The 20,288-nt window shown below is 39.2% G+C and overlaps 2 protein-coding genes across 3 annotated transcripts in view; one reads left to right on the forward strand and one right to left on the reverse strand.

Annotated features, from left to right (window-relative positions):
- Window positions 1-10,761, reverse strand: part of JADE1 (jade family PHD finger 1) — a gene marked incomplete in the record, with an annotated part of 774,739 nt that extends 763,978 nt beyond the window's left edge. Inside the window, 1 exon segment of the mRNA XM_044060432.1 lies at window positions 10,544-10,761.
- A 130-nt stretch (window positions 10,762-10,891) lies between these two features.
- On the forward strand, window positions 10,892-18,110 carry LOC122793578 (general transcription factor II-I repeat domain-containing protein 2B-like). 2 transcript variants are annotated; one of them, XM_044061748.1, is made up of 2 exons: window positions 10,892-11,004; window positions 15,249-18,109. In XM_044061748.1, exon 2 carries the CDS (start codon window positions 15,250-15,252, stop codon window positions 17,068-17,070), a length of 1,821 nt encoding a protein of 606 aa, XP_043917683.1. In that variant the 5' UTR covers window positions 10,892-11,004; window position 15,249; the 3' UTR covers window positions 17,071-18,109. The 2 variants fall into 2 exon arrangements, with proteins under 2 accessions (XP_043917683.1, XP_043917682.1); XM_044061747.1 differs by having other exon boundaries at window positions 10,893-10,943; window positions 15,249-18,110.
- Window positions 18,111-20,288: the final 2,178 nt, after the last annotated feature.

The following is a 20,288-nucleotide window of genomic DNA, read 5'->3' on the forward strand; positions in this document are numbered from 1 at the left end:
TCAGAAGTGGGTAGATTACACGCTGTTGATGCTCACCTCTTGGTCACTGCAGATGAAAAATGCCTACAGACCTATGAGAGAGTGGCATTCAACCAACACATAGATAAAAGTATTGTGAAACACAACATCAAGGCATCCACCACCCTGTAATTCAGGACAAGAAACAGCTTCCTCTGTCTACAGTGTGATATGCCTCATTCCAAGACTTCAGTCCTTATGCTCATAGACCAGAGAACTCATTAAGGGAAATGTGGATGTACATAAAGGACCTGTGAGAATACTGACCCCTCAAACCTGCTGTCAAAGGGCCAGTCAAGAAAGGTGACAGCCAGTAGTCACAAGAAATGTCTTACCCAGACAGCAGAAAGGCAAGGATTTATGGCAATCAGCGGTCAGAGTATTACCCTCTGTTAGACACCAGAGGTGTTGGGAGTCTGACAGGCACATAAAGAATGCAGTATTTGGCAATTTTATTGACTTACGTGTGCACAAAAAACACATGTAAAGAAAGCTACAAAGAGGCACTGCATATACAATCTTTAAGATAAATTACAGAGAGTCAAAGCAGAAATAACACTAACACTGTTCAACTGCACCAAAGTCAGAGACCAGACTCGTGGATAAAGCCGACTGGCAATAATACAAAAAGTAAAATAAATGGGATGGGGTAATGTTGCTGAAATTAACCAGATATACAACTGTGGACCATATATAGATATAAAATCTTCTATAGAGAAGATATTTCTCCCCTACGGAAATAACAATAAGCAAGTAAAAATAAAGGGAAAGGCAGTATATTATTTATTTAAGTATACTGCTCTCTCTCTTCAGGTTAATTTTTCATTATTGGTCTTATTTTATTGTTGTTTTCATCCATACACACAAACACACTGTCAGTCACTGCAGTAAAGAAAACGGTAACCAAAACATGTATTCTTTATATGTAAAATATAAGCATGCTTTTGTATAATGAACAGATTTACGATTCAGCAGCCAGTCTTTGCCTGGCAGTACAAATTATCCTCTTTCTAATGAAGGCCCCATTCCAAGTAGTACAGCTAGTGGTGTAAAAAAGAAAGTATACATGGTGCAATGAATGGTCTACATGCTCATGTGTCAACTCTGAGTCAGAAGCCAAGAGTCTGACAACAGCAGAAATGATGCACAACTTAAATTATACCAACTTCCCAAATCTGCTGCTTCTGCAGTCCAAAGCATCCATTCTTGCCTTACCTCCAGAAGTCAAACATCAACTTACATGTCAGCTCTCCATGGTGCTGAAGATTATCATCAGGAAAGTTTTAATGTAGGGTGGGCAGTAAGTACCAATCACTGAAGTACTAACAACATATGAAATAAGGAGATGTATGCCAAAGTTATACTTAAGGCATACCCAGGTATTTAGGCACACAGTTACAAAATAAGCATAATACACCAGGGGAGTCTGCTCTTGTACAGCAGTTGAAACAAACCCGAAAAGCAAGAATTCTAAACTATGACTCATTCTGCACCATGACTATGTGACAGGATGAGCTTCTGAACAAAAGTGTTACAAAATATAAACTGCCTCTTCTGCATTATCCAAACCTGAAAACCATGTGACATCACAGTTCCAACATTCTGGATTAATATGGTAACTTGGTAAACTTTTGGGTGACATTTTTCCGAGCTGCCTCCTTGGCAAAGGGCAAAAAAACTTTCTGAAGACCCAGTCACTTGAAAGGGAAACGTTAAAAGAAAAAGATAAAGGGGTCTAAGTGCATTCCCTCAGAAATGGTCTGCGCCTGCTTTAAAAGTATGGTAAATCTTGCAGGTAACTGGGACACAAAACAACTGCACCTCTGGGAAAAAAACTGCAAAGTTCTGCCATGTGGCTGAAACAGTGGCTTTTAAAAAGTGGTTTAAAAGGATGGGTGCAGCAGACTGGTTCTATGACGGATATAGAGGATCAGCAGTAATCCTAGTGCTGCTAAGATTAACATCATTGCCTCTGTGTTAGAAAAGAAAACAACACCCAGAGGCTCAGCTCTACCAATATAGATACCAATGCTGGCTGACTCAGTGCACTTATATCTGATGCCAGCCAGCCAGCGTGATATTAGGTAGACCAATACTGCTCCACACGGAAGAACCCAACACCAGTGTGTCCAACTTCAGTTGTATTAAACAGTGCCTCGTGCCTCCTACTCATGAACACATGAACAGCAGTGATCTAAAATGGCAAAAGTGCTGATGACATCAGGTCTGGCAATACTAAGCTAGGACAGCAGTCTACAAAGCCGGGTGCTTGATCACTGCTGCCAACTTCTTTAAGTCAGCTAGAGAATAAGTTGATGTTGCACTTTTTTTTTTTTTTGAATTACAAGAGAACCTAACACAGGCACTAGCAATGCTAATACAAAGGCATAACTGCAATGCTTCTTAAAAATGAAAAGGCCACCTTGGTGTTGCAGGTAGCGGGTTGCCACACAAACAAGCACTTCTTGGCCCTGAACAAAGACTACAGTGGAGTTGGATGGGTGGAAAACCAGCATTTTGAGGCCAGGTTCAAATCTAACTGAAGGAGCCAATGCCGGAGGAGGCACAAACTATTCAAAAAGCCTTCCTTTCTTCTTTTAGATGGTCTCTCCCTCTCTTTTCGCCCCACCCCCTTTCCATTGGAGACATAGAAAAAGGGGCAACAACCTCACAATATTTTTTATCATTAACATATTTTCAAACATTCATGCATCTTTATATCTTTGCTATTAAGACACTTTCATTTATGCATCTGCCTTCTGGTAGTGTGCAGCTCCTCCTAATGCTGTATAAATGCCCCACCCCCACAAAAAAAGGAATTAAGATGACAGTCAACAAGCAGTGAAAGAATGGCTCTATGAAGAAAAAAAAAACACGGCAATAACCACTCTCTTCAACCTCAAAAAGGGGTGGCATTTGGGATTTAAAGACTGAAAACAGCAGCCTAGGATTGTCATACAAGTTGACAATGGCATACGAAAGAATTGTGGAGCTCGAAAAAAGACAAGGTAAAATGAATTAATTAATGAAGGAATGGTTTTAGTCAAGCTGCCAAGGAAAATCTGACTAGCTGAATAGAAATTGATCAAGATCAAGTCATGCAGCCAGAATATTCAAAACCAGATCGCCAGTCTCCATATTCTAGAGTCTGCATAATTACTTTCAAAAACTATATACACCTGCACAAACTGAAATTAGAAATTACAATTAAACGTCTACTTCGCAAACATAGCAGAAGTATTACATACACTGTTAAGCTGGTACATGAAAATGTGGTCTCTGAGGGGATCCTTTTAGAAATAATGCAAGAGTCTACTTGTAAACATATATGCATTTAATGAGTCCAGAGCTCAACAGGACACACTGGCTCGCCAGCATGGCAGCCAATAGCAAAGTCAGTCAATGTTGCTCTCTTGCTCACAGGCAATTCATTATCTGCATGCTGTAAATCTGTACCACTGTATTTACCTTGATTTTGCAACTTTGTGATGCAATGCATACCAGGCTACCCCAGCACATCCCCACAAAGTATATACAAAACGCTGAGGGGAGGGTAAAGGCAGTTAATCCTTTTGGTTACAACTGCCACATAGAAATTAGTTAATCTTTCTGGTTAAAACTATCAAGTAGAAGACTCAAAAGCATACTTTTATGGTAAGAGTGTAGATTACCAAGCTAAACTAAACTAAACATCTAACTGGTCCATAATAATATCTCTTTTGATAATTCTTATAAATATATTGGCAATATGTTAAAGTATTAAATTATCCACTTAATGAAATTAAAATATTTATTGCGACTGGCAATTTGAAATTTTAACTACTACCAACAGGCAGGGACAGCAACTTGTTAGAATGACATAAGTGGGGGGGGGGGGGGGGGGTCAAACAGGCCAATAACCGTGCATATCTACCAAAAATATTTTCAGATTTCTGAAACCAAAATGATTCACCAACTATACCACTACCACGATATTAGCCACACAGAGAGCAAACAAAGTTACCAAAAGCATAGAGGCTTCCATCGTGTATTTGCTAGTAAAAGAGCAAAAAAGCACCTGATAAAAGGAAGGTACAAGTCCAATACTCTTATAGAAGCCTTGCTCCTCATCAGTTCAACTCTTGGGAACACCCCACAAGAGGGCTCTCTGTGCCTGGTGATGAACTGCAGCATAAACTAAACTTCATGACCTCACAGTTAATTTTAGCATGCTCAAAGTGGGCACAAGAATCCATTAAATAGTCTCCTGTTCCCTCCTCCCATTCTTGATTTTCATGGGAAGGATATCAAGGTGCAGCCAAGGTCTATTAAGCATGTGGTATGGAGATGTGAGGGCTGCTTCGCTGTTTGCATAACTTGTTGTCCCCTTACCCTCAAGTAACAAATTACAGTCTGCAATGAAGAAATTCACTGCAGTGGTAAGCAGATGGGATGAACATCAGCATGTCCATATCAGAGGTTAAGTAAAGGGTGCACTCTGCAGAAGGACGGACTCACTCTCCATCTGTGAGGAATCAGCTGAAGTGGCTTGGGCACTTATTGTGGACACCCCATGGCCATCTCCCATGGGAGGTGCATCAATGCACTGCTCATTTGGAGAAACCTTCTCCCTTCTCCCACCCTCAGGCAAACCCAGGTCACCTTAGAGAGATTACACTTTTCAGCTTGCCTGAGAATGTCTATGGAGCTCACACAATGGCTTGCAGAGAGTGTGGTCTACCTTTCCTGACTTTCTACTGCTGTAAGCTTCATAAGATAAGTGAACAGGAATGAAGGACCTCATAATAAACACGTTTAGTAAAGCTTAACCAATCAGTAAATGTGTCTGCCTGTTGGCAAGTACTTAGCAGCAGCAGCGACGACAAAAATGCACGAGATAAATGGATTCAACAGTAAAAATGAAGCAAATTTCATTTAATAACTTTAGAATGTTCTAACCATAACTCTAAATAAAAGCTTTCTGTATGTAAGTCAACAATTCCAAAGTAAGATTTTAATTTTGCATAGTTAACAGTTTTACTGGGTGATGCTTGGTTTTACAAGCTTTACTAATGCAGGAAAGCCTTGTACCTTTAATTTTCCAAATTGTTAAAGTACACTCAGCTGAATGTTTATGAAGAGAAGAACAGAATGTTGGCAGCTTAGCCATAAAATGGCACTCAGAAATGGCAACTAATTAATGTATGAAGCTCACTACTGAGCCTAAAACAATCAACTGTGCTAAAAGACTCAAATCCAGTCTGAAGTTACTGTTGGTTGTTTCCTGTTGCTTCCTCAAGACAGTCAGCATGCTAATGGAAAATGCGGGTAACAGTTCCAGTACCAATGGGTTACTGAAGGAAACTGCAGCCATTTCCACATTAAAAATAAGTGATCACATTCTGGGGCAGGGAAAAAAGCAGGAAGTGAAAGAACAGTTTTGGCAGTTCTACCATCTGCTTGCACAGCTAAGAACAGACACAAATACATTAAAGGGTCATTAAAACTGCTGAACTCTCCACCTTGATAGAGAGATATTTTCTTATTGGAAACAGACTGGCAGTCTGGCACAGCTAATAATGCTTTACCAGGCAAAGCAAAATTCTTCAATTATCTGAGCTTTGTGAGTCACACTATGCAAACCATCTAACAGAACAAGGCAAAATATTAATAATTTGTTAAGCGAGTCAAACCTTCAGACAGTTCCTTACAGCAACACACAATCTATCAGGACTAGAAGCATCCCAAACTACAGTGGAAGGCATTAGTCTCCTTCATTCCAGTGGCTACACCAATCAGCACTGGATTACATATGAATGGGGAAGGTTATGGCAGGTTAGAGGAACTCCCTACCCTATTCAATAATGGGACAGGCCATATTCTCTACAGTATAACCACAGTATGTGGTATCCATACCCAAAAAGAAAAGTATATGATTAAAGGAACTTGTCTATTTTATATCTAGGAACAAAAGTGATTTGAATAGCACTCGACCACTCAAACTGGAGAAATTTGGTAAGAGGAAACATTTATTGTGAACCCATGTACGGGAGCCATCCAGGGCCAGACTGAAACATTTAAAAACTAAAACAATGAGAACAGATATAAACTTGTGTGACTTAATATTATTATAGTATTTTATATACATTATATATGGTTTACTATTAAAATTACGAAATTTAAAACACATTTTGTAATTAAATGTCAAGATGTATTGTCGAATCTGCAGATTTTTGACTGTTCAGACAGTCGAAAATCTGCAGTAATTGCCGAAAAAGTCGAATTCGACATTTTACAGCAATTGACGACAATGTCACTCTTGCCATAAATCCCTACCTCCTACAAATAAAATCCCATTTTTGCAGGGGGGGGCAAGCCCTCCTGCACCCCCCCAGCTATATATTCCAACTCCGAGATCACACTACAGTGAGGAAAGGGATGCATTTCCCTAACCGCACTGTACCACAATCTCTGTACATCCCTTCAAATTTATATTAGCGAATGCACAGGACATTCGCTATTATAAACATTCGAACATTCAGAATGTACTCATATGAACTATTTGAACATCTGTAGTTCGAATTGTTCATATGTGTACATGTTGACTTTGGGATTTTAATACACACACTAATTATATATATATATATATATGTATATATATATATATATATATATATATATATATACATACATACATACATACATACACACACACACACACACACAATATTATAAATTATACATTATATAATAATTTTATTAGTTTTAATAGTTTCTGGTCATACTTTTTCTTCTTCCCTAACCACATCATAATCCATACTCTCTCGCTCGTCTAGATAATCTCTAACCTTATCCTTTTCTATCCAAATTCCCTCCCCTACAAACCCTTCATCAGCTTTTGATTGTATAATACAAATGTTGGTTATAACACAGAATGTAATTTCTGATGTACTGTCTTGTATATTTTTTGTATAATTTGTGTATAATTTTATATAATCTCTATATGTTGAGCTTTTCTTCTTTGGCCTTCGCTAAAAATGGGTCTTATTCCAGTCAGACTTTCCAAGTAAACAAATGTAAAATAAATAAAATATGATGTATTCCTCTAAATGTTAAATGTCTAACTTCAAAGAATTTACATGTCATGCAGTACGCATTCCAACTGAAACAGACGTGTCCAACCTGTGGACTGCAGGCCGCATGCAGCCCTCAGAGCTTTCCATGCAGTCTGCGATCTTTAACTACAACTTCAGTGTATGCATGTGCCAAAACACTTTTTTCCATTTGCTTTTAACGCCTTTGACCTGCAACAACACTGTCAGTGTGCACATGCGCCAAAGCACCATTCCAGTTTTGTTTTGTTTTTTGCGCCAAAGTAGGATCTGTGTGTTCCCGCCACGGCAACTGTGGTCCCACTCCACAAAGGTGGTGCCTCTACGGACCCTGGTAATTACCGCCCCATAAGCTTAACAAGTCTAGTCTGCAAAGCTATGGAGAGGATCATAATGGAGCTCATAAACAAAGATATAGGGGACTTGCAGACATTGGACCCGACCCAGTTTGGCTTCGTCAAGGGCAGATCATGCCTTTTGAACTTGGTCGACTTCTTCGAAACAGTCACCAAGGCCATTGATGAGTGAAAGGCAGTCCATACAGCCTACCTTGACCTTGCAACACAATACCCCACTCGGGTATTGTAGAAAAGCTTACCAGCTTAAATGTAAACCCATATGTCACAAGATGGGTTGCAAACAAGGACAGAACCCACAGGGTTAGAGTTGCTGGTGCTATGTCAGACTCCAAGCCCGTCACAAGTGGTGTCCCACAGGGCTCGGTCCTTGGCCCCCTATTGTTCGGCATCTACTTCTCAGAAGTACAGGCCAACATGGGAAGACTTTGACAAAGTTTGCAGACGACTGCAAACTGGGCGCCATAGTGGAAAGTGCATCGGACACAGATATCCTTCAGAAGGGACTCACGGAAACAGATAGCTGGTGCCAGAGCCATGGCCTGAAGTTAAATGCCAAAAAATGTATAGTCATACCCTTCAGGAAAAACAAGGTAACCCCAAGCTACCATATAGGTGGCAATCCACTAAGCACAGAAGAGGTTATCAGGGACCTGGGGACCCAGGTTGACAGTGGCCTTTCTTTTGACACTCACGTTGCTAAAGTGGTTAGAAAGACCTTCTACATTGCCCACCTGATCATGAAGGATTCACATCCAGATCTAGTGAGGTCATTGTTCCCCTGTACTCTTCACTTATCAGACCAATGATAGAGTACAATGCCCCATTCGGGATGTATCTCACCCGACATCTACAGCAATTGGAGAGACCCCAAAAGTTCCTCACCAAAAGGATAAAGGGACTCCAAAATCTGTCATATGCTGCCAGATTGAAGAAACTCCAGCTCTATTCAGTCGCATACCGTCTGCTCAGAGGTGACATGTGCCTGACATACAAGGCCATGTCCAACCCGGAATTAATGGACATGCTCCACCTCAAAAAATCCAAATCCACCAAAACCACTAGAGCAAGCGACTTAAACCTTAGCACGGATATAAATTGGACGTGCTGGAGGGATAGATTTATCACTCAGAAACTCCGTATGCTGTGGAATAAAATCCCGGTCCATGTGAGGCAGAGCACCTCGCTGGCTCTGTTCAAGAGAAATCTTGACCTGTGGATGGGAGATCGTAGGTTTACCCCGGGAATCATCTCTGTGTCACTGCTGGACAAAGGCACAACAAACTAATGGGTACAGTATTTTTTCATATAAGGGGTGGCATAAGCCACAAAACTTTGGGCTAGGCTTATAAATGCCTTAGGGCAGATAGCCTAGTATAAACCTATGAACCTATAAGAATCAGTGTGTGTTCGCTCTGAATAGGGATTTGTGTACGGATTTGTCGTCATTGTCTTTGAAAGGAACAGCACCTAACTGTATTAATAGTGCGGAGCGAGTGCAAGTATGAAAGCAAAATGTTTGCATGCGTGAAAGTAGAAGAGTGTGTTTGTGTGCATGAGAGAGAGATAAAGAGGGTGTTGTAGTGAATTAACATACCTGTCAACTGTAAGGATTTTGGAAGAATGAAAGAATCTAAACAAAGTACTATGGGATTTCATTCAAGTAGGATATATGTTGTGCAGCAAGGAAGTTAAAAACCAGACAAGGGAAAAGGCTACATCAATGAGAAACGTTTGTATGGGGATTAACACAAATAAAAATACTGCATTTAGGTTCACTGGTAGTTACTAGACATGCTAACCAGGGGATCACTGGACACCCTAGCCCAAATTTCCCCCAATTTGGAGAGTAGCTGCCCTTTAAAATGTATTAATGCTATTTACTTTGTTTACACTTTAGTAATAAACAGCATGCTGTAGCAAGTATGAAGAACAGTTAAAAGTTAGTTGACAGCTTCCTAGTTGAAGTCTTTACTAAGTGTTCCACTTTTTGTTAATTTATACCACATCAGATTTGGGAGAGATTCTGTTTTCACATTTCTGAGAGCTACATCACAAACATATCCTGGGCGTGGCTGGGGTGATTGACAAGCCTAATGTCTGTGAAGCGGAATGGAAATGCATATTAGCCCGTGACATCATGCATAAAATGAATGTAGATGAGCGGCTCTGAATTCTGCAGCCTGTACAAGCTCTCACGGAGTCTGCAGAATATATTCCAGCATACTGACAAAAGATCAGATATACCCAGTTTATAGTTAATTATGGCTTTATACTTTAAATCTATGCTATTTCTAGTGCCAGAATTATGCAAATACCTGTGAGTAGCAGAATATTCCATCTACACCATACGCCCATCACTAATAACTTACGAAAAAAGCAGACTTTTTTAAAGCATATTCTCTCCTGTACCAAGTCAGTTTTGTAGTGTCCTACCAGAGTCTCAAGAATCTCGTGAACTGCAAAGTCAAATGCATTCCTAAAGGTACACACACAATGCACATGTCAAGTGCTGTCAATTTCTGGCTTCAGAAATAAGTGATCCATATCATTATTACCAACGAAAATAGCTTATTTTGTTCCTAAATGGACAAAAAAAATTAAAGGACTGTAAACAACTCTCTACTCAAAGTTACAAGCAGTTACGACATGGTAGAGGTAGATTTGTTCATAATGTTCATATCCCCACCCGATGGAGTGAGTGATGACCAAGTGAAGAACCCCCTAGGCTTCAAGTAGGTAACAATTTTAAAGCAGTAATCGGAGACAGTACTTCAGTAAACAAGCGTCGGTCTGTAAGCCGTAAAAGCGCAGCTGTTACTGTAATTAAGTGAAGTTCACGAAAAGTTTGCGTGTGAAAATACCCACCACACCATGTTTGGGCGGTGTTTGTTACTGCGCATCTGGTGAGCCAGTACACTACACCATCGCCACTGCTCGTTCTATTAAGTCTATAACGATATTAATATTTTTGAAAATCGCTGGCTTCCGACACATCCCCCCGGTTATTTTTGAACTTGTCCAGAATTTATGAGTAAGAAAGCTGATATATATGCTTCTAAGAATGGCACCTCCTACCTTATAGCTGCAATAAAAACTCACTCCTCAGGAAAACTAGCGAAGCACGTTAATGTTTCTTTCTAACTCGAAACACCCATTAGGAGTTCAAAAATTTCCCTGAGTCCATCACAAACGTCATAACCAATCGTGGTACAATACGACAGTCATATAACACCAACTCATGAAGACATAAGAGACAACGCAGATCAATCAAAATTCAACAAGTGAGTTTCTTCCGGGAAGCACTTGTAGCTAGGTGGAGTTTTTATTTGATTGACATCCACAAAAAAGAATCAGCCGCGGCACTGTAATAACCTCATCGCTTTGGATTAACTGCGTGACGCTTGGGGTGGAACTTAGAGGTAAAGTTTGTGTGAGTTTAAAAGATGGCGTACCAAACTGTTTGGCAGGAGTATAAGTAGGTTTTTGTAGTTACAAGAGCATATACCGTAGCATTTGTACTTACAACAGCAGTGGTGGTGAGTTTTGACAAATAGTGCTGCATTTCTGTTTCATCTCCTTGTTAATCGTATTAGCTTTAGTCTAATACTGGTATCTCCTCCGACAGCGGGGAATAAATGGGCGGCAATCGTCAGTAATGTTCTAATGTTGCTAAATGTGCAGAATATACAGTAATGTAGATGTACTTGTCTCAGACTGCAACTGTATTCTGTTGAGGAAATGTAATTTTTCTTGCATCCGTTCCAGAGGTTAACGTGTTCTGAACGGTGATTTTAGTGTTTTTTTTTTTAAATACAATTGCCGTAGAAAAAGAAAAAACGGATGAGCTGTAGCCCATAGCTCAGTGCGGTGTGTGCAGAAAAACAGTTACCAAACGCAGACAAGTGCTGCTGAGCAGTGTGTTGGTTAAAAACGAGCATTCGCTGAAAACCATTGTTGCAATGCATGGATAATTTAGGAAGTACATATCCTATATAATGCCCGCAATTTTAATTTGTTACTAAGGTCTGTTAGTTTTTTAAATTTTCAGATGTCAGACCTTTTAGAAACATTGCAGTTTTACAGTACCACCCGAAGGTCATGTAAATTAGCTTCATATCTAAATTCAGTTAGCCTTTTTTTGATGAGGTGGAGGATTTCTTAATGTGTAACCTGTTGAGATTACAGAAGGTTACGTGGTAGTATAAGCTCTGATGCTGTGTTTCGTCTGTGTCATGAGGTGTAGGACTTGAAATATGCACGCAACACTCTCACTTAGATTAAACTCTAGTTGTTAATCATTAAGGAACACTCTTGTCACTGCCACAGTTGTCACCACAATAAATGCTCGTTGGGAACAGCAGTTTTACTTTATTTTAAGGTGATTTTTGCCCATTTTGAGAATAGTGTCCTTAATGATCACTACACGCCACCTTTGTGATGGAATCTTGCATATTAATGAGGGCACTGAGCTTTGCTTTTTCTGAAAGTTTCATTAGTTTAGACTGCAGTGCCTGTACAGTAAAAAGACTGCATGAATTGGACACAGACTCCATAGCCATTTTGAGTGGAACTTGTAGCCAGTAAAGTGGCAATTTTATGTGCTGACATGTTCTGATTAATGTGTCCCACTGCTCCATCCGTGTCTGACTGCACAAGGGAGCCTCAAAGTATGATGAGGTATGGAGATGAACACACACATTTTTGGGGAATTGTTGACTCGCTTGTAAATCAGTAACTGGTGTTCAGACAACAGAATGATATTTTGTAAAACTAAATGTTTATATAATAACGGGCAGTCAGTATTATGGACAGCCTCTAAAATATTAGGGAATAATGCCTTTGTATTGTATAAACGACTGGACAATGCAGACCCGATTCCTTTGCCAGATTTATCATAGTGTCCTTGCTGTTTGTATTATGACCATATAAACAGACTTCCTATTGCATGGAACATGGCCTTCCTGCTTAATCTCACTGATGAAAATGCTCATAGAACCCCTGGTGTAAGGCATTCTCACTGGGAAGAATGCATGCAAGGTTACTTTGCACTGATTTAAATCCTGTGACAGAATATGTGGGAAGGACAGAGCATGTTGGAGGAAGTAGTTTTGGACTGCGCTAAGAGTTCATAGGTGTGTATTGGGCTAATGGCCCTGGGGCATTTACAAGCCAAGCCCATAGGATTACCCTGGCATTGTGCCACCTGACCGTGGTTCCTAATGCCTGTCGAGTAAAGCCCCATTTTTTTATTTTACCGTAGCATAGAAGACAGTATGGCAGTAAAGGTTGTAAGCTGCAAAAAGATAAATGTTGAAAACAAATGAAAATGTAACTGCATGAGAGAGCTATAGCAGACATACCATCCAAACTGTATGTCCTTAGCTTTGGGTTGATCTGCCTTGCATTGTGCAGCTTATGTAAATGTATGGCTATCCATGCAATTATCAGGACTAGACTTAAAATTAGTCAAAGTAATGCTTTGTCTGATCTGTTGAGTAAATTCTTCCACAAGCTGGGAATACGCTGAGATATGAACCTCTCATTCGAAGCTTGTTAATTTGATGGTATATAAACTCTGGTCCCCAGTGCAACTGTTTGCAGTGTCACTGGCTTTGCAAAAAAAAAAGTCTCATCAAAGATTACCTTGAGCAGCTGGTAGGCTACACGGTATAAGGACAGTTGTGCTAATTTGTTGGGATGGTTGAAGGATTTAAGGCTTTTTTTTTTTTTTGTTAGTTTTAATTTAGGCCAAAACATTATTAAAAATATCACTTTCACACCACCAAACAAGATGAAGTAAATGTTGGTTATAGTTTTGATCATTGCAGTGTATTCCTTATATTCCTGTTCTTGGAAACACACAAAGGCCCTCTTTCTCTTTAGTCAATGGTAAACCATGGCATAGCAGTTTGTTTTCTTTTTTATTGCAAAATCAAGTATTTCAAACAAGTTGAACATGACAGAGTGAAACAAGTAATCAACATATATAACAGTTCTCAATATGCATCATAGCTAGACATTTTTAGCAGACCCACTACAATGCGCGTGGTCCCAACATAGTATATCGTAATTAAATATATGGTTTATTTTCCTATAAACTCGTCCCTCCATCTCTGGTCTTAAGGCACAGTTCTTGTGCTATTTGTTTTCTAATTTTTTTGTCGTCCTTGTGGCTGTCACTTGGGTTGCAGCCCCCTCGGCCTCATACTTCCAATGGTGCTTTTCACCAACTGGTGATTACCACCCACCAATTAATGTGCAGATAGCAAATGTTCAAGCAGCTCTTAACAGTATTTCTAGCACTGTTGGCAACTGCACAAATTTCTGCTTGAGGTAATCTGAGGATGCCTAGGAACTTTAGCAAGTTTTATTTTCCTACCTCAGCATATGTTAAACTACTGTTATGGTGCTGTAGTTATATACAGTTTTATAGAGTTGTTTATTTTCTTAAATACAGACCAGTTGGCATAATGGTTATGGCCTTCGCCTCCCATGCATAAGGTACAATGTTTGATCCTGACATCCAGCCAATGCCTCAGTTTGCTTGTTCTTCCTGTGTCTCTGTGATTACACATTTGAGCGGACTGTGGTCTTGCCCAAGGCCCTCACAACTGATTGCATGCTTACAACATGGTTATTAATGTGAAAGTTTTGGGGACATCACTCTCCCCAAAGGGGTACTGCGGTGGTGGTGCTGCAGTAGCGTTGTCGCCTCATAGCAAGACGTTGTCCCATTTGATTCTCAGCTAGAGCGTCTTCTGTGTGGAGGCATATGAATGGGGCGTGCCTTCGTTGAAGGTTGTGTCAAGGCTGGTAACCCGGTACGTAAAAATCCACTACCAATCATTAGCGGACCGGAGTTCCGCTGTGGCGACCCATAACCGGGAAAAGCCGAAAGACGCGCACAAACTCTCCCCAAAGGGGATGATGATGCATTTTATGGCATGTAGCATGATGCCATGTGTCTGCCACTCATCATTTGTTTGGGTGAGACCATCTTATTCAGAATTGTTTTAAGTCAGTAATGTGAATTCTTTACTTTATTGCAAATTTGTTGGCTTATTTTTGTGGATTATAGTATTGTAGAACTGCTAATGTTGACATTTTATGTACTTGGACTGCTGGAGTTGTTTTCCCAGTGAGAATTAGTAGTGCTGTAATGAATAACTAAAATGACAGTGGTAGTGTGTGCCAGTTTTTTCTTTGCAAGTGGATGAGCTTCCTTGGGTAGCATGCAAAGTAAACCTTGTTTAACTTGATGGTACGGCTGTAATTGGGTTATTGAAACTACCATCCTTGTACCATTAAGAAACTTATTTACATGCTAACCATACATAGTTATAGGTCTATTGCAGTCCATCTGAATTTCATTAATTATATGAAAAACTTTTCAAAAGGCACAGTATTAGTGGTACAAAGTACAGGCCAACAGTCACAATAAATGTGATATGCTTTACGCATAATGGCTGTTTTGAAGAATAATGGTATTAGTACTGCAAGTGAAACAAGCACCTCTTTGTCCCTCCTCATATGCAGTCATATGCAACTGGATGGGCAACTAAATTCACCCCAGGGGTTCCTCCTGTGTCTCTCCTACCTGGATATTTTTGTGTTAATTTGTGGATGTAAAATGCTTCCTTCAACACCATTAACCTGTACTGCAACTAGTTTTAATTTTTTCTTATTTTTTAATGTAAATTGCTGGCCATTGTTTTTAAAATAATAAATATAACTAGGAATAAAGTTGTTAATGCTAGTTACTCCTTTTTTTACTTTTCAGCATGGCTTCTGCATCATGCCAAAATAAAAGTGGTGCAATGAAAAGAAAAATAGCGGATGAAAGGAGAGCGTTTCAGGAGAAATGGACTGATGACTATTTCTTTGTTGAATCTAATAATAAAGCGCTTTGCTTACTGTGCAGGGAAGTGGTATCTGTTTTCAAGGACTACAATTTGAAAAGGCACTATATTCAAATGCACCCACATTTAAGTGAATTGCAAGGAGAGTGTCGTAGACAAAAAATATTAGATTTAAAAAAAGAAAATCTTACATTCCAACAACAGCTGTTTCGAAAATCAGCTACTCAACCCGATTCCTTAGTCAAGGCAAGTTATGTTGTATCAAATTTAATTGCTAAAAAATCCAAGCCATTTGCTGATGGTGAATTTATTAAAGAATGCCTTGAAAGTGTAGCAGACGTAATTTGTCCTGAAAAACAATCTGATTTTTCTAAAATAAGTTTATCACACCAGACAGTCGCTAGGTGTGTGGAAGATATAGCCAAATATATCGAAAATACTTTGGAATCTCGGTGTACAACTTTCAAGTTTTACTCCATAGCTTTGGATGACTGCACTGATGTTACAGATACGACACAACTTGCCATATTTATTCGAGGTGTTGACATCAATTTCAATATTACTGAAGAACTTGCATCTTTGATTCCACTGAAAGATAGCACCACAAAGTCTGTTGATTTGTATAACGCACTAAAAGCAACATTGACAAAATTTTCCTTAACCATCAAAAACATGTCTGGCATTGTAACTGATAGTGCTCCAGCTATGGTTGGAAAGAAGGAAGGACTAACAACACTAATGGAAGAAGATGCAAAGCAGATCAGTAATGTGTGTTTCATGAAATACCACTGCATTATACATCAGGAAAATATGTGTGCACAGATTTTAAAAATGGAAAATGTTATGAATGTTGTCATTAAAACAATAAATTTCATAAGATCCAGAGGATTAAATCACCGCCAGTTTCAAGAGTTTCTGAATACCTTGGAAACTAGCTATGGAGACATTGTGTACTTTACTGCAGTAAGGTGGTTAAGTCGTTGTAAAATGCTGAAACATTTCTATGATTTGAGAAATGAAATAAAGTGCTTTATGGAGTCAAAAGGAAAGCCTGTACCCGAATTTGAAAATGCAAGCTGGATGGCTGATTTAGCATTCTTAGTAGACATCACTGCTCATTTAAATGACCTGAACCTGCGCCTCCAAGGTGAAAATCTGCTAATAAATGACATGTTTCAAACAGTGACGGCATTTGAAGTGAAACTGAAATTATGGCACCGTCAGATTAAGAACAATAACTTAATTCACTTTGAAACACTGTCTGAACAAAACCATGTAAATACTGAAAAATATGCAGCATTAATTAATAGTTTATCACAGGACTTTGAGAGTAGATTTCAAGACTTCAGAAAACACCAACAGCATTTCAGTATATTTGCTACTCCATTCTCAGTTGACATCAACATGTTGCCTGCAAACCTGCAACTGGAATGCATAGAGTTGCAGTCAGATATACAACTTAAAGAAAAATTTCTGCAAGAGTCTTTATTGGACTTTTATAAATTGTACCTGTCTAAAGAAAAATATCCGTCACTTCACGAACATGCCCTGTTCATGACATCTCTGTTGGGAAGTACATACATTTGCGAGCAATTTTTTTCTCGTATGAAGTACACAAAAAGTAAAATCAGAACTAAAATTTCAGACGAACATCTTGAAAATACTCTTCGCATTGCTACCGTCTCTATCAAAACAGATGTAGACGCACTGATATCAAAAAGACAGGCTCAGTGTTCACATTAAAAAGGTTATGTTCATGTTTGTTTATTAAACAAAAGAATATTCTTGATTTGACAGCTTGAACCTCCTGATATGGATACTTTACGAAAGTATAACAAGAACTAGGACCAATATGTTTGAATTCTGTGAAGGTCTGTGCCTAGCTGCACCCTTGTGAACAGGTTTTATGAATAAACATTACCACTAAGTCAGTTATTTATTGAAAATTTGTGAAAAGTAACACACTGGAAAACCCCTTTCAAATTTTCTGCAAACACTGGGAAACAACTCAAGTTGGAGACTTAAAGAGTTGGAGACATAAAGTGAGCTAAGGAAGAAGTACAAAAAGGTGTTGTGATAATGCTATGCCTCATTGGGTGGATCAGTACAAGTCGTCAGCTGAAATGTGCACTCGTGCATATTGGTGAGGCAACTGCAAAAAAGCAGGTGTGAAATTGGAGTGTGTTGTCACATGTTATGTTCTTTGTGGCTCCGTACTAAGTGTGTGAACCAAAGTTGAACGCATTCTAGCATCTGTTAGTGGAACAAATGTAAAAATACAAATTGTTCATTTTTTTTAAGAAGTAAAGATGGACAAAGGAATTGTAGGTCTTCTCATTCCTGCAAGCTGTGCATCACCACTGGTAAACCTTATTTAATCTTCAGACCACCTTCACCAAATAGCAATGCAACAGATGTGTCAGCAGCTTCATCCACAAAGTATTTGCCACTTTGTTGATGCTACAGAGTGAAGAAAAACAGAGGCTTTTGCTGTGGCTTACTTGACAGTGCTAGATGTAGTCATGACTTGCATAATTTCAGGGACAGATTCCAAAGATATTATATAATGTGCATTTCAAAAGGAGTGCTCAGTTTGATAATACCATTTAAGATGGCAAATAGAAAACTGTGGGAACCATCCACAAAGTGAAATTGTTTTGAGTAGTGAAGGACAGATATTTGTAGGTCTTGTCATTCCTGCACGCTACCTGCGGTAGTGGTGCTGCGGTAGCGTTGTCGCCTCACAGCAAGACGCTGTCCCGTTCGATTCTCAGCTAGAGCGTCTTCTGTGTGGAGGCATGCGTGAATGGTCGTGCCTTCGTTGAAGGTTGTGCGTCAGGGCTGGTAACTCGGCATGTAAAAATCCACTACCAAACATTACCGGACCGGAGTTCCGCTGTGGCGACCCCAAACCAGGATAAGCCGAAAGACACAACAACATCATCATTCCTGCAAGCTGTGCATCACTATTGATAAACTTTCATCTTCAGACCAGCCTGACCAAATAGCAGTGCAACAGATGTGGCAACTGCAAAAAAGCAGGTGTGAGGTTACCTTGTGAAATTGGTGTGTTGTCGCATGTTATGTTTTTGTGGCTCCATATTAAGTGTGTGGACCAAAGTTGAACGTGTTCCAGCATCTGTTAGTGGAACAAATGTAAAAATACACATTGTTCATTTTTTAAGAAGTTAAAGATGGACAAATAATTGTACGTCGTATCATTCCTGCAAGTTGTGCATCACCACTGGTAAGCCACCTTTCATCTTCAGACCAGCCTCACCAAATAGTGCAACAGGTGTGGCAACTGCTTCATCCGCAGAGTATTTGCCACTTTATCGATGCTACAGAGTGAAGAAAAGCGGAGACTTTTGCTGTGGGTTACTTGACAGTGCCAGATGTAGTCATGCCTTGCATAATTTCAGGGACAGATTCCAAAGGTGTTATGTAATGTGCATTCCAAAAGGAATGCTCATTTTGATAATGCCATTTAAGATGGCAAATAGAAAACTGTGGGAACCATCCACAAAGTGACAAAGCAGAGATCCAATATCCCAGCAGTGATGACATACCTACTGCAGTAGAATTGGAAACGGAAGAATACATCAGCACCTTGGATGACATATGGACATTAAGGACATGACAGAAGACATGGACATCTTTAAGAAACCAGCAAAATCAAGGGATATGATCTCATAAAAATGGAAGGGTTCTGTACCTGTTAACTCTAAACATAATTTTTTTTTTTTTTTTACAAATTAAATGTTGGATTAAGAATTATAATTTTAAGGCAAATATTAGGCATTTATTCATAGTTCGAATGCACCTACAGTACAGCCAGGAGGTCGACTTTGGTTGCCCGCAGCAGCAAAAGAGTTAACTATATGCTATATTTTATATGCGTCCCCAAGACAATTTCTGTTCACTCAATGCGGCCCCAGCAAGCCAAAAGGTTGGACACTTATCTTCTAAAACGTAATCATTGCATAGAGATGAGAAGCTCATTCCCCATGTATATTTAAGAGTTTGTGTTTGAAGTACAAAATTGTAATTCTCAGTGAAATATACTCCCAGCTACAGCCACCAAGAATTCTCCTGTTGCAAGGCAGCCTAGCAGAAATGGAAAGCTCTGGATCAAGAAGTTTGTTCCTCATTTCAAGTGGAATACCAAAGAACCCTGAAAAGGTCCAATGTGCAACATTTGTGCAAGTCACTAAGAAGAAGCTTTGAGTGTAAATTCTCCTCTTCAAAAGAAAAGTAAGACTAGAAACATTCAGGAAGTAATGTAAGTCTAGAAAGAATGTGCTGTTCACAATTTCTTCTTTGCAAAGACACAAGCTCCTACAGTTTCTACAAATGTACTTGTTACTAAGCTACGCTATCAAGTCAAAGATATTGAGTTACATAATTCACTTAATTTACTAAAAGAAATAAGTCGGTGGTAAAAGCAGTAACCAAACAAGCTAGTAAAGTTACTGTATAACCAGCAAATGAAATTACAAGGGCAAATTTAAAGTAAAGAAGAAAACGAAATAGCTATATCGGACAGATGTAGGTCATGGAGAAAGTGCAAATATGTTTTAACAGTATTGAAAATAAAGAGAGAACCATGGCGTCCCAAAATTATTATATAGTTGAAATTAAAGCCTCATGCACTAGATGTGGCTACAAGCACGATGAGTTGCCACGTTTGTAAGATCTGTGCTAGAAACTGCTATTAATGATGTACAAAGAAAAAGCCAGTGTATTCAATGAAATTCACATGTTCATTGAAGTGAGACACTAAAATTGATGTAATGAAGATTAAAATGCATTGGAAGCAAGACTGCAAGTTGTTTCCGCAAGAAATACTAATAAAAGAAATGTTCAACATAACCAAGACATGGAGTGTAACATTTTGTCTAAAGCTACTTCTGAAGCATTGAGAGAAAAAGATATGCAAAAGGAAAGATGTGTGCACACTG

Source organism: Protopterus annectens, chromosome 2.part0 (genome assembly GCF_019279795.1).
Source record: "Protopterus annectens isolate FY-2018-M chromosome 2.part0, PAN1.0, whole genome shotgun sequence".
Taxonomy (NCBI): domain Eukaryota; kingdom Metazoa; phylum Chordata; order Ceratodontiformes; family Protopteridae; genus Protopterus; species Protopterus annectens.